The sequence below is a fragment of the Penicillium macrosclerotiorum genome (genome assembly GCF_028827735.1).
Source record: "Penicillium macrosclerotiorum strain IBT 26536 chromosome Unknown utg000001l_segment0_segment0, whole genome shotgun sequence".
NCBI classification, from domain to species: Eukaryota; Fungi; Ascomycota; class Eurotiomycetes; order Eurotiales; family Aspergillaceae; genus Penicillium; species Penicillium macrosclerotiorum.
In genome coordinates, this window is record NW_026643081.1 from 2577764 (window position 1) to 2591481 (window position 13718).

The 13718-nt window shown below is 47.4% G+C and overlaps 5 protein-coding genes across 5 annotated transcripts; 1 reads left to right on the top strand and 4 right to left on the bottom strand.

The window, feature by feature from the left end:
* Positions 1–824: 824 nt before the first annotated feature.
* N7462_000861 (uncharacterized protein) lies at positions 825–3061 on the bottom strand (the record flags this gene model as incomplete). The annotated part of the gene is made up of 3 exons (XM_057072587.1): positions 825–1985; positions 2128–2852; positions 2977–3061. 3 exons carry the CDS (start codon positions 3059–3061, stop codon positions 825–827), a joined length of 1971 nt encoding a protein of 656 aa, XP_056939117.1.
* Positions 3062–3509: 448 nt separating this feature from the next.
* Positions 3510–5856, bottom strand: N7462_000862 (uncharacterized protein; the record flags this gene model as incomplete). The annotated part of the gene is made up of 2 exons (XM_057072588.1): positions 3510–4797; positions 4862–5856. 2 exons carry the CDS (start codon positions 5854–5856, stop codon positions 3510–3512), a joined length of 2283 nt encoding a protein of 760 aa, XP_056939118.1.
* Positions 5857–7130: 1274 nt separating this feature from the next.
* On the bottom strand, positions 7131–9829 carry N7462_000863 (GH92 family glycosyl hydrolase; the record flags this gene model as incomplete). Its single annotated transcript, XM_057072589.1, has 3 exons — positions 7131–9038; positions 9125–9219; positions 9277–9829. The coding sequence occupies 3 exons, from the start codon at positions 9827–9829 to the stop codon at positions 7131–7133; spliced, it is 2556 nt and encodes an 851-aa protein (XP_056939119.1).
* Positions 9830–10841: 1012 nt separating this feature from the next.
* On the top strand, positions 10842–11850 carry N7462_000864 (M50 family metallopeptidase; the record flags this gene model as incomplete). Its single annotated transcript, XM_057072590.1, has 4 exons — positions 10842–11024; positions 11089–11451; positions 11535–11579; positions 11644–11850. 4 exons carry the CDS (start codon positions 10842–10844, stop codon positions 11848–11850), a joined length of 798 nt encoding a protein of 265 aa, XP_056939120.1.
* A 668-nt stretch (positions 11851–12518) lies between these two features.
* On the bottom strand, positions 12519–13451 carry N7462_000865 (uncharacterized protein; the record flags this gene model as incomplete). Its single annotated transcript, XM_057072591.1, has 1 exon — positions 12519–13451. The coding sequence occupies one exon, from the start codon at positions 13449–13451 to the stop codon at positions 12519–12521; it is 933 nt and encodes a 310-aa protein (XP_056939121.1).
* Positions 13452–13718: the final 267 nt, after the last annotated feature.

The following is a 13718-nucleotide window of genomic DNA, read 5'->3' on the forward strand; positions in this document are numbered from 1 at the left end:
GAAGTCATTATCGGGAAATTGTTGTTGGACCCGAGATCCAATTTTCGGCTTTAATATACATCGAACTGAAATGATTTAGAGAATGGCTCTCTGAATGATCGCCTGCGTTCGGAAGAGTGGGGCCGATGGTCCTTCCACCGGTTCATACAGACATGTCGGACCTAGCTTCCCGAACCAGCCAGTCTATTTAAAGCCAGACCGAGGAGTATTATCTTTGAATTGAATTAGTCTCTGGGCATCAAACCCGATAAGTTGACCCTTTATGCAACACCTGGTCAATAGGTTCAACGGGATCATTTCCAACAAAAGCATCCAAACCTGTAATCGTTTGGAATGTAGTGGTAATCATAACATATTCGCAAACACCCTCAGGTCATCGTTTGTGCATGTTTCGATTTATTTATTTAAGCCTAAAGCACTGGCATTGGGCAATCTTAATTCCCATCCTATTTTGATCCCATATATTTCTTGACAAATGCCCCATGTTTCTAGTGCAGCAAATAGGGTTTTCGGTCACAAGCTGGAGTCTGCCTATTTCCGAAACTACGTTCCGAAGCCTACATAATTTAGCCAAAAAAGGAAGAAGATTTTGATATGCGGTCTAATATTGAATATCGGATCGGAGAGAATTGCAGTATACGTAAGCTCGTATGTATGATTTTGGATTTGATTTTTGCTTCATTTAAATGTTTGTCTTTCAAATTTATCGAAGTTTTCCTCGCTGACCTACTCTTCGACTTATTTACCCCTCTGCTTGAATGACAATAGCGTTCTCCTGAAAAAAATCTTGGCAACAAATTCCCCGCATTCGTTCCCAGAGTGAACTATTTTTCAGAGAGATCAATGATAGGCAAATCAGACATATGCAACTTTGCACTGCCATACGGACGAAGAACAGCTTCAAAAACATTGCCAAGACACTTTCGCTCACTTAATGGAATTGGAGAGCCTGGAACAACACCAGCAAACAAGGGCCATTCGATCAAACAAGCCTTTGCCGTGACAAACGCAGGTAGCTTCCCGTCCTCAAAAGTGGGTGAAGGTAAATCTCCAGAACCCGCGTGATATACCAGGGTTGATGGGTCAATTGCCAAGTTCCATTCAGTGGTGTTCAAAAGGGCATGATCATGAGCCTGTCGTGGAAAGGTACCAGGTGGGTAATTAGTCTGGTTATTATAGAATTTAGGCGGTCCAGATACGACGGTGTGTGGAACATGGAATGCATAGAGCAGCGAGCCTTGATACACAGCAACTGTGTCATTGGCTCGCTGTTCTACTCGCAAAGCCATGCTGATCTCATAGTCAAAGCTTGTTTTGCCAGAAGGAACCTCAACTTGAATCAACCTCGAATAACGATCTGGCACTGTTGTGTAGTCTTCTTGACCAGACCCCCGAATGCTGACTCCTGTTGCCCATCCTGGAACACGGATGTAGAATTGGAACTCAACATCACTATCAATTTCATAAGACAGGAGATTACTGAATGGATACTGCGTTTGACAATCGATAGAAACTGCCTTTCTTTGAATCGTAGTTTCGACCCTCCCAGGGCTGAGTAACGCGTGGACAATACCCGTCTTACCATTGCGGAGATAGCTATACATTGTGAACTTAGGGTAGCCCTGAGGATGATTGACCGTGCAACATGGATAATCTGGTTCAAGTCCAAATGTCTGGCCTTGCGTATTAACATCAAAGAACGGAGTAGCGGAGAGATTCTTGGAAAAAGGCTGATTAGGTTCCGTCATATATTGATGGCTCCACCAGTCTCCCGAGACTGCTGCTGGAAGAGCATTGAAAGCCGCAAGTTCGGCTCGGTCTGCGTAATCAGCATCACCAATGGCGAAATAATTATACGCAAGGGAATAGATAGTTTCAACATCAGTGCATAGTTCCGAGCCGTAATACGCGTTGAGACCATCAATTCTTTCATCTGCCAGTATAGTGCCTGAGGCTGAGCCATGATATTCGAAAGTCCAGTCAACCTAAAAAAAATTAGAAAATCTCTCCAATTCATAAAATTTCCTTGTGCACCTACTCCATTTTTCGCTGTGGTGAGTAGGCTGTCATTGAATGTGGAACGCCGTAATACAGCGGCGTACTTCAACCCTTCGAAAATTAGATAACGTAAAATGTGGATAAGTTCCTGAAGCTTTGATTACCTTCAGCAATTGTCACCCCATGTAGGAATGCCCACTGGTCATCCGTAATAGATTCGGGAAGATCGTATAAATCCTCCTTGATATAAGACCCCTCTGTATACCATCCTTCCCATTTGAATGCGAACTTGTGCAAAAGTTCGATATTTTCTTTCAGGACTTCAATCTGATCCCCTGGATGATAGTCAATCATCCACTGCAGACTAACGATCATATCCTCGGCCCGGGAACGGAACCAAAGATAGTCATCTGCACTGAGCTTATCACCTTCATGATAAATCATTCCGGTGCCATTCTTTCTCAGCATAGAGTTCATCAGCGTATTGAAGCGGTGCATGGCGTTGACGATAGGCATCTCATAAGTAGAATTAGCATCAGCGAGATTGGTAAGACCTAAGAACAACAAAGTCCGTGCCCAAATCATTCGTTCGCCTCCAGATAGTGTCTCGGGTCCAATCCAGCCATCCGGTTGAATACGGTCAAGGATGGTATCAACAACGTGATGTACTTGGCCCTTGAGTCTCTCATCGTTCAGTGTGTAAGAAAGTGGAACAATGGCATTCACCCAGTATGGCATAGCCTCGTTCAGCACACTATACTCCGTGTCACCTCCAATCCATGATGAATCGGCCACAAATCGCCAGAAATCGTATAAATGACCTCCCAGTCCTGCAGCAGATGTCTCGAGCTCTACTTTCAGCCATCCATTTGCAGTTATACTGCCCAATGGAAACGGTTCGAATGCGAAAGGTACAACTTTTTGGAGTTCATATCACTGAAATTGAGAAAAATAAGAACAGAGTAGTGCTCGACTCACGGTCAGATGTAGCCGCAGTGCCTTCTATTAGGCTAACAAAGCTGATTAGGGAGATAAAAGGCGTGCGAACGTTGGGGAATTTCATTTTTCATATCTGCCTCTTCTGAGATCTTGCGGGTGAGATAAAGTCTTGCTTAAGCTTTTGGTGTTAGGAGAGAGGGGGTTTCATACCAGCACCAGGCCTTTTTTAAAAAATGGCAGTAGGCTAGCATTGCTAGATAAGTGAGGGGAAATGTAACATTAATGGAGAGCTTGCGCTTACACCCGACGCATCAAATTTATCTATGTCGATCCTTGCAACATCGCTCAGTAAGTGCATACTTCTCCGTCGGTAATTTACCTCAAGTAGAAACAGGCCTATATCCATAAAAGCTCGTCGAATTTCTTGAAAGGGGCATAAAATCCGTCGGTATCTATCATACAGAATAATTGAAAAAACAACTTGAACGTTATGTGAGGGGTATTCCGTTAAGCAAACAATGCTTTATCCAATTGAGACAAGCAGCCACGTTATCTATAATGGAATCGACCAATCATATACGAATGACAGTCCCGTTCTCCTTCTGGACAAAGTTGAGGAAGTCATTCAGGTCATTGTGTTGCGGATGGCCAACAATGAAAACAGCAGGCTTTCCATAAGGAGCTGCAACCCGAATTGTTCGGCCACCATGATACTTTTGCCCAGACCACACATGGGTGTAGACCTGGTCCCTGTCGGGCAGATAGACATCAACAGTCTTGCGGCTTGGGTCAAGAACCGGGGCAACATAAAGATCGGATCCAAGGTAAAAGCTCTCGTAGCTGATATTCTTCGCCTTGTTGTCGTTTGGATGATAAACAACGGGCATTCTCATCAAAGGCCATCCCAGCTTCTTACTTTCGGTATCCAAGATGCGACGACGGTACTTGCCAAGGCTAGCGAACATCCGAGCATTGTAGGCATGATACGAGTACGTCGACGAATTTGTGTAGAATTGGGCATTCACCTGGGGCACATTACCCTCATGCGAGCGGAAGACTGCGCTAGAAACTGCAGCCAGCTCTCCCCAGCGACCCAGCAACTCTGCGGAGCGATTAACAATGCCATTGCTGTCCCAAGTGGTGGTATATCCACCAATTTCCATATGGCCGTGTGCAAAACCAGAGAGACCCATATGGCCCATAACGGTCACAGCAGATTTGATGCCATCATTAACCCCCCAGTTAGTGTCTTGGTCACCAGCCCAGTAGAGGTTCATAAAACGATTCGCTCCCATCGAGGATGAGCGGTGGAAGATGATGGCCTCCGAGAATGCTGAAACGCTTTTGGCGAGCGAGTGGTGCAGGGTAGCCCAATCTCTCGGATATTCGTTGTGATAGAACACCGGATCGATGCTTCGGTTGGCGAAGCGAGTGTCTTTGTAGGTAGGGGTGTATTCGCCAAAGTCGCACATATAGCCTGACACATTGGCGCTCCAAACCTGGTCAATGAGAACATCTCTGAACCAAGAGCGGGTCGCCGGGTTGGTCAGATCCAGAATTCCTGCATCAATGCCTGGGCCGCTGGAGACAATGGATGTGCTGTTTATAGTAGCATTTTGAATCATATAGCCTCCCTTCGTCGCTTCCAGGAAGAGGTTACGGCGGTAGCCATCAGGCTTGGTGCTGACATTGGCCAGGAAAGGGTTGATGTACGACAGTGTACGCACGTTGTGCTCGTTTCGCAGATTCTGCACAAATTGTTTCCAGGTTGGGTATAGCTTTGAATCATTTTCCCAATTCCACCACAGCCGAGAGATGTTAAGTGTCATGTACGAGACGCTCTGCGTGTGTGTGCCGGACCTATGCCAGTTAGCAAGATGGTCAAACACCTTGGTTAAAATTGAGGGTTCGAGGTAGTTCTTACCAGTCTTGGAGCCAAACAGCAGCAATCGGGCAGGAAAGGTTGAGTCCCTGGTCGACAATGCGGTTGACTTTAGTTTGACCACCTTGGATTCCGAGCACGGCACCCGAGTCCACCCACGTAGGAAGCTCAGGCATCCTACCGGTATACTCGGTGAGCATAGTAATTCCGTCCAGCATGGTGCATGCCTGCATGAGATAGCCATCGACTGTCAGAGCAGCATAGCGCACCGTCACCGCATTCAGATCCCGGAAATCAAAGTTTGTATACGCGGTGCTCTCCTGCGAGAGATGGAACACTCGCGATTCCGAGGTAATATACTGGGGTACAGCTGAATAGGTTGTGAATTGGTCACCACCTGCAAAAAAGCTGTCTTCACTTTCAAGACGTGTGGTAGGCTGGTCACCACGGCCAACGCCTTGTTCACGGGAGAAGATGGGGACGGATTGGTTCTTCAATGAAGCGAAAGAGGCCTGGCCACCCAACCCATAGAAATCTTCCGATGGCTTGGATTGGTAGGTGAGGTATAACTTGGTTAACGGATCCGCAGACGAGCCTGAATCGACATCGACATGAAACGCGACACGGTCTGGGAGCTCAGCAGGCACCCAGAGCGCAAGGGAAAATGCGGCAGACCCATTCCCACAGCCTGAAAGCTCGCCCTCAATGACGGTGGCCTGGTCATTGGCACTTCCATTCCACGTGAGCTGCGAGACTTGACTAATGTGCTGACGAGTGCATTTCTTCTGATCAACCTCATTAATTTTGAAGTTGCCGCTCGAGCTGATGATTTCGTCAACCCCCGCACTTGCGCTGAGAAATGGTTGGTTCGGCTGGGTTTCCCAAATGACGTTCTTCCCGTGAACTAGAGAGAGGTGGTTGATATTCTTGTCCACAGAAAGCTTGAAGCCATTGCCCAAATCAACCGGGGCCTGTGATGCAAGGGATGGAACGGCTGTTGCGATGGCCGTCCATACCCACGACTTGGGTCCAAACATCTTGCACTTTGTGATATGCTATATGCCAAAGTGGAAGCGGGATGAAGTTGGAAAATGGCAAACCCTTTGCTTTTTAAAGCTCAATGCTCAATGGGTCGGTTATCTTCCGACGGTACCTTTTCAACGGAGTCCGAACGGCTGCCGAATTCATAGATTGCTTCGGTCCACTTCCACGATTTTTCCGACCACCATTGCTTTCTTCCATCGGCCATGTACGTCACAGGAAAGCATAGGGAACCACGATCGGGTAGCCGATTCTGTAGAATTTAATGATGATCAGCTCCACGGATGGCATCAGTTGGCTGTTAGCAAGGCAAGTGGTGCCATTCGCCCCACTATTGTTGCCGAGTCGGGTCGTGACGAGGTCTCCGTCCGGAGAGTTGCCGACTTTCCCTGCAAAACGCATTTCCGTCCCCGGATTGGACGTTGGCCTGCGGGCGTGGAGAGAATTTCTGGGGTGACCATTTCGACACCCAGCTTGCACTCTCTAGAGTGCGAAGCTTGAAAACATTTCCACTGATGCAGACCCTTATCAACATTCCAAGATTTTCTCTATTTCAACTTGAACTTCTCGGCATACCTTCATCGTCAGTGGCGCCGAGTTTGTGAGCCGTCGCGGATGTGGGGTTGGGGTCTCCGCAGTCGTTGGTTTCTTTGGGTATGATTCCCGGACTTTTCATTTTCCCGCTCCACGAGCCAACGGGCCTAGGAAAGAGCACGTCTTAAAAGGCTAAAATGGCAAATGAACAGGAGGAAGTGGAAGGCAGACAAGAAGGGGATAGAAAGAGTGCTCGTATGCATAATATAGAAATACTAGGCCAAATTAAGCTCCGGTATAATGATAACGAATCCTTTCTCCAGCTTTGGCAATGTCAATATTGAACCATATGTTGCGGATGCAGTAGCTCATACTAGTGGGAGTTAGTTTCTGACGGGGTCATCTATGCCCCATTTCTGGACAAGAGTGAGGCCGAATGGCAAGGAAGCCGCGAAGACCCATACTGCCAAGTCTTTCCTGCACCATCAAAGTAAGGGACTTTCGGGGGGAAAAACACTAACATAGAACTGAAAAACTCAGAGATAGCCGGTTCCCCCCGTACTTTCACACTAGCTTTCATAGCGGGAAAATTTCGGCCTTATTAGACTAGGTTGAGTCTCTAACACGCTTCACCATCCAAGGCTTGCCGTCGTGATCTTTTGGAGAGAGCGAATGGAATTAAATGCCCTTTCTTCGCGGCAGCTATGGAATTGGAAAACTGTAGCTTGATAAATTTCTAGTGTAATACATGCATTCCCTCTTGCCACAACGGCTTTGTTCCCCAGGGCGTGGGAATCTCACTCATCTCAAAGCTGATGTGTGATGCCTGGACAATATCTTTGTGATATATAACAGGCAAGGTTACTTCTCGCCCATCAATGTGCAGGCTTTTCACGTAAGGTTTGGTGGGTGCATTCGGTGCACTAATAACTAGAACCTTGTCCGTCTGTTGGTTTTCGATACCTCCTTCAGCGGCTGCGGAAGGGACTGTAATGGATATTTTCTCGAAAAAGGGTGTTCCCACAACGTACTCGTCGCTTGCGGGGTTGACAGGATAAAATCCCATGGCTGAAAAGATATACCAAGCACTCATTTGGCCCAGGTCTTCATTGCCACTAAGTCCGCCACTAGTGGCGTTATAGTTGGACCAGGCAATATTTCGGATCTCATCTGCAGCTTGGGATGGAAAGCCAAGGGAAGAGTACAAATATGGCACATGATGACTTGGCTCGTTGCTTTGCTCATTGTGTCCGCCTTGAAAATGAGAGTCCAACTTGTCACGCATGGGTTCCTGACCTCCGAATAAATCAGCGAGTCCCTCAACATCATGCATCACGTCAAACGTATATACCCAATCGTCGCCTTCGGTCCAGCCCCAGGTGTTGTTGGCCCAGGTTCCGTTTGCATTGCGAGCTTGCATAAATTGTGTTTCGTTGTTCCAGAGGTGAGCGTAGTTCAGACTACGAGCTTGAAGTTCTGCGATTGTCTTCTTGTCAACCCCAGCATGTTGGGCGACAACTGAGCAAGCATAATCATTGAAAGCGTAGTCTAATGTACGACTCGCAGACTCGGACCATCCATCATTCGACACCCACCCTTGTTTCAAATAGGCAGTGAGACCAGCCCGGGCTTCGTAGGAGGTATATGGTTCACGATCATAGTAAAGAAGCTCTGTATCCCGCTCTGGTGGTGTATAGGCATTTTTCTTCACAGCTGACCAAGCTTTAGAAATATCAAATCCTCGAAAGCCACGTTCCAATGCGTTGGCCAACACCGCATCTGCATTTGTTGCAATCATGATGTTAGTCTCAACCATGTTGGCCCACATGGGTAGCCATCCAGTCCAGTCGAAAATACGAAGCAATGTACGCATCATGCTATTCACACGCTCGGGGGCAAATATAGTCAGCAATGAGTGTTCCGCCCTATATGTATCCCAGATTGACCAGGACTGGTAGTATGAGTCATTTCCAACGTGGACTTGGTCCGTATATCCAGAATAGAAGGCACGCGGTGCATCCTCTTCGTTTGAGGTTGGTTCGGAAAAGTCGCTGGGATATTGCAAGGAGTGGAACAGACCCGTATACCAAACTGTGCGAGGATCATGGTTCAGATCAGTCTTGTTGATTCCTTCGATGCTCACACGGCCTAATTTTTCGAGCCAAGACTCTTTCACATTCGCAACAGTACTTTCGAATGGAGTCCCATCAGGAATCTCAATATTTAAGTTCTTTCGAGCTTGCTCAACACTGATGTAAGATATACCAGTGCGAACCTCAACTCTACTTGTGGCTTTAGAAAATTTGACATAGGCTCCAGTGAAGTTGCCGTGCCTTTGTCGTCCATATTCCAAGGTTTCATTTCCGGCTGTGACTCCCATCGCATCGAATGTCTCCGAGAATCGTGATACAAAATATCCTTTGAAACCTGCCGCATGATCGGGTCCAAGAAGGTAATCCTGGCGCTCTGTATTATATCCATAGATCTCCTTCCTTTTGGGGTCGATGTGAACCTCGCCCGTCCAATTCCGGCGAGAGACCTGGATGAACACCCAAGGCTCAAGCCTTTCATTCTCAGATATATTGTCAGATTCCTGAAATTCGAATGAAATATGGCCCACGTGGGAATCAGCAGACAGAGCAACCTAGAAAATGGATTAGCTCTCGTCGAAAATTTGTCTTTGCCGGCCCATTTGATGTGGACAGTCTGATTTAGCGCTGGAGTATTTACTTGGATAGAGCGCTTGTATTCCGCTTGATCGAGCCTCTCCCTACCACTTAAGGGCTCCGGTAGTGTGAACCCTCGTCTTGTTCGTCCATTGGCACCTGAAAACCTACTATCAGATCTTGAACAGTAGTGGAGAATCTAGGGGTCTTCTATACCTTCTTCCACCGTATCGGGTACTGCGCCAGCGCCCCCGGGAACTGGTCCGTCACCCACAGCCTCCGCGGTAGCATTCCAGTCACGATTCATCAGTTGCGTGGCATCCAAGAAAACCTCGTATACATACGGGGTGCTTCGCTCGTCTGCCTTCCGAAAGGCAAGACCTCGGTTCTGAAAGAGGCCTTGCACGTCACCCATCCCGGGCATCAGTACTATTTGACCCGCCTCGCCCATCCAGATGGCAGGTTGATGGGTAGCTTGAAACCCATGGATGAGACGGTCGCTGTCCCCGTAGGGAACTTGCGAGATGAAGTTCTCTCGGGTCTGTGGAGTCCAGCGCGTCATTGCAAAAGGCGGTGCGACAGAGGGTATCATGCCTCCATTCCCATTTGGCGTGGTCCCGTATGTCCCGATTAAGGGGTTGACATATTGCAGCACTCCGGCGTTCTCATGATAATTCCGTTGCGCAGAGCCTGTCTTCAGACTGGGGTCTGTTGGTTGTGCGTGTGTGAGACTTCCCACCAGCGCGATGACCGAGAGTATTCGGCCCATCGGTATTGCTAAATAGAATAATACCATCTTCTGTGTCGGAAAACTAGGAGAAGAATGCGAGTGCCGCGATGAAAATTCGACTTTGGACGCGTCTGGACTCCAGGTCGTGAGAATTAGCTGTTGGCCCACGATGAAACATATTCTGCCAATCTTTTCAAATATCGGACCTCTGCTTCATAAATGTGGGCCAAAGCTCTCCAGGCATAGGAGTGGAAGTAACCTTGGAGTCTCTCGGTGCTGATCCTCATCTACCGATGCCATTCTGGGAGTGGGCGAGCCTTCTCTTGTCAATTGCGGGGTCAGGGTCGCATTTTGCGGGGACATGCTTTTTATCCATTTTTCACGTTGAACAGGACATGTAGATATATGTACCTCATAATGCTACTATTTATTTGATCTATTCGGCTATTTATCTATTCATTTTTTATGCAGCATTTCGCCCTCTAGAGTTTCTCTGGAAGTGCAAAGCTTAAACTACTGCATGTTTACCACAAGGGGTGGTTTAGCGTAGATGACAGCTACTATCAGCCTCTTAATCAGATTCCTCGGTTACAGGCTTGCTTGTACCACGGTTAACTAGACTCCGAGGGGTCGGTCAAGGTACAGTTCTGTATTGGCCTAGGATGCATTTAAGAATATACCACTCACTGGCAGGCTTATAGATAAAGAAAAGTGTGTTCAACTTTGCGAAATTTCACAGGCACAATGAAAGTCGGTATACCTCATGTATACTGACAATAGCTCAGAGTCTAGGTGCAAGCAGAAGTATCTGTCAAGTATCTGGCTTGTCCCTTCCCTAAAAATAGTGTCTTCAGCCACATGCACTAAACCCAGTCGGGAAATGTGCCACATAACACGGCTAGGCATTCGTGTTCATTCCGCGCGTCCAGCCTGACAACTTTGCGTTGTCAATATAATCAAAGGCTAGGGGTTGTCGAAAGATATTTAATTCTCCATCAACCTGCAAGTCCTTGTTAAATCAACTCGGTTTTGTTCCAAACCCCCTGTCAGCATGCCAGCCTTATACCATGCGTTGGGTGGGCGTGCGACCGAAATGGCCCCGCTCCTGATTAAGCGTGATTTAACGGTCAATCACACTCAGGCCGTCACGCTTGGGGTCATGGCAGCCTATGTGGTTGTGATCGCATTGTTATGGAATCTCCCATACGTTCGCTGGTCCTTGTGGCCTTTCAAGGTCGGTTCAGTGCCCAAGATGAATACGAGAAAGATTGAAGGCTAATCATAAATTCATAAAATAGATGCTGGTCATCGCATTCCACGAGTTCGGCCACGCTATCACTGCATGCTGCACTGGAGGAAAAGTCAAATCGATATCGCTGGATCCTCACGAAGGTGGCGTGACTCATATGCAAGGTGGAATCAGTGCTGTCACATTGCCCGCTGGCTACTTAGGATCCTCAATTATCGGCGCTCTTTTGATCTTTGCCGGATTTGATATTGTTGCCAGCAAAGTTGCCAGTATCATACTTGGGGTCTGCTTTCTATTGACCCTTTGGTGGGCCCGGAAGGACTGGTTGACGATCATGACAATACTTCTTGCGGTCGGTTTGTTGGTGGCATGCTGGTTCATTGCCCATGGGGAAGCTCTGCGGTGGGTGGTGGTAAGTTTTTGCCTCCAACGCAATTCATCTCACCATGGTGAGGTTTAATTTTTCACGAAGATAAGCTGATCATCAATCTGCAGCTATTCATCGGTGTCATGTCGGCGCTCTACAGCGTGTGGGATATTGTAAGTGTCCGCTTCGTCTAATGCAACCGATATCTTATCACATATTAACAAAATCGTCTCCTAGTGCGATGATCTAATTTTACGGAAAGTGAATACTTCGGATGCGAGTGTCTTTGCCAGCAAATACGGAGGATCGTCCCAGTGCTGGGGAGTGATCTGGTCTATCATTTCCTTATTATTTATGGCTATTGGCATTATCGGAGGCATCGCAGCTTTCCGGCAGTCCTTTAGCGAACAAGAGAATGAGTCAAAGCACTTCATTCCCACTTAAATCAGGCAGAAAGACTCGGCAACGTTGATCACGACGACAATGACTTTTTTTCATACCCAATTTCAAACCTTGCTTTTCTTTTCTTTTCTTTCTATCAGTGAAGCATCATTACCCTGGATTCTTTTTTCTTTGTACCCCTTCATGATTTGGTACTAGGCGGTTAAACAGGTTGCTAATCTGTGCTATATGTGGTGCTTCTGCTCCACACGATTGGTGCCATTCTTCCCTGCTACATATGGCCTAATTTTTACTAGAAACTACAATACCTATTTGATTTCTTTATCTGAGGATGGTAAAAACAAGTCTATAATTCGATTAGAAGCATAGATTATAGTAGATAACCTATGATCTGGCCTGGTACTTGACGGTACTTAATTGAACATAATTTAGTTTTCTTTTACTCCGATGACGGGAATAAGCTGCCAAAATGACCCAGATGACCCAGGATATATCGAAAAGTTGTTAAAATCTAGATTCTGACAGCAGACCAAGGGAGAAGGTAAATCGCTTTCAATCGCACCTAAACACCCTCGGCAAGTCAGAAAGAGGGTAAAGTTATGTCCAATTTCGTATCAATGCCTAATACATGAGAAAATCATATGTGAGGATTTGGGGGTTTCATAAAAATACCCTTTTCCAAAACGAGACAGGTATGAGGTGGGATATCATTAAGTTTGTGAATCCAGCTGGAGAAGCTCGCCAAATGAGTCCCCACAGCCACGCGAGAAGATTTCTTCAAGAAAATCAGCTGTCTCGTCGCGAAAGGAATCGTTGAACGAAGTGATAGGATTGGCTTTGCTATGCTTTTGGTCACTCGCATGTGGTTGCAATAGTGTCGATGTAGGGGCGCGTACGGAGGTAGATGGGGTTAGGGTTTGAGAATGGGACATCGGGAATTTGTTCTTCGATTTAACCGAAGGCAGATGTATAGCCGCAGCCGCATCCATCGTGTTCATTATGTCTTCGTCGTCGAATGCTGAGCAATCAGAGAATTCGTCATCGTCATCGTCGTTCATGGATTCTAGCGTATCTCGGCTAGTTTCGGGGACTGGGGGTTGAGCGCAAGAATAGTGGAGGATGCCCGCATCCTGTAGACAAGAATTATCCTCCTGGAGACAAGAGATGTCCTCCTCTATCTCCTCATCCAAGTCATCAAACACATCAGAGTCAACCTCAGTGTCACCCCCGGCACTATCGACTTCCGTATCTCCTCCATCGGTTCGAGCCTCAGTTTCGGTCGTGATATCCACTGAGACAGGGGAAACAGGCCGACACTCTACAGGCTTCTTCGGCTTGGCGTTGCCTAAGAAGGCCGCGAGTAGCGGCTGGCTCGACGGGACCTTGGGCGCATTGGGATCTGGCAGCCCTAATCGCTTGCGCTCCTCTCGGTCCTTCGCCTCCTTCTCTTCCCGTTTTCTCTTATTTGCAATGCGCTTTTGCTCTTTCTCGCGAATATTTTTAGCTCGACGATCGAGTTCCTCTTCTCGTTCAATTCGCCGCAGTTGGGAGGCGGTGAATTTGAATCGCTTGTTGCTGCGTTGATACCGGCGTCGAACGGTGCTGGATTTTTCGATGATGATGCGGCGCGGCTCGTCTGGCATGGTGGAGGCAACCGTCACGGCGACTGCCTGCCGATTTCCCGCTCATGGGGAACTCGTGGGGTGCATTGGAGGGTTAAAGGATCGCGATGATACGGGTGTGCCCATGTTTCCGGGGAGGTTTAGATGACGGCGATACGTTGTGCCGAGAGTCAACAAATTGCCCGATCGGGTGGGTCGGCGCACCTTTGCATTTTGACTTGCAACTTTATGGATCTCGACTTCTTTAAATTGTGGCCTCCCACCATACTGACTCATAGTGGATATCAA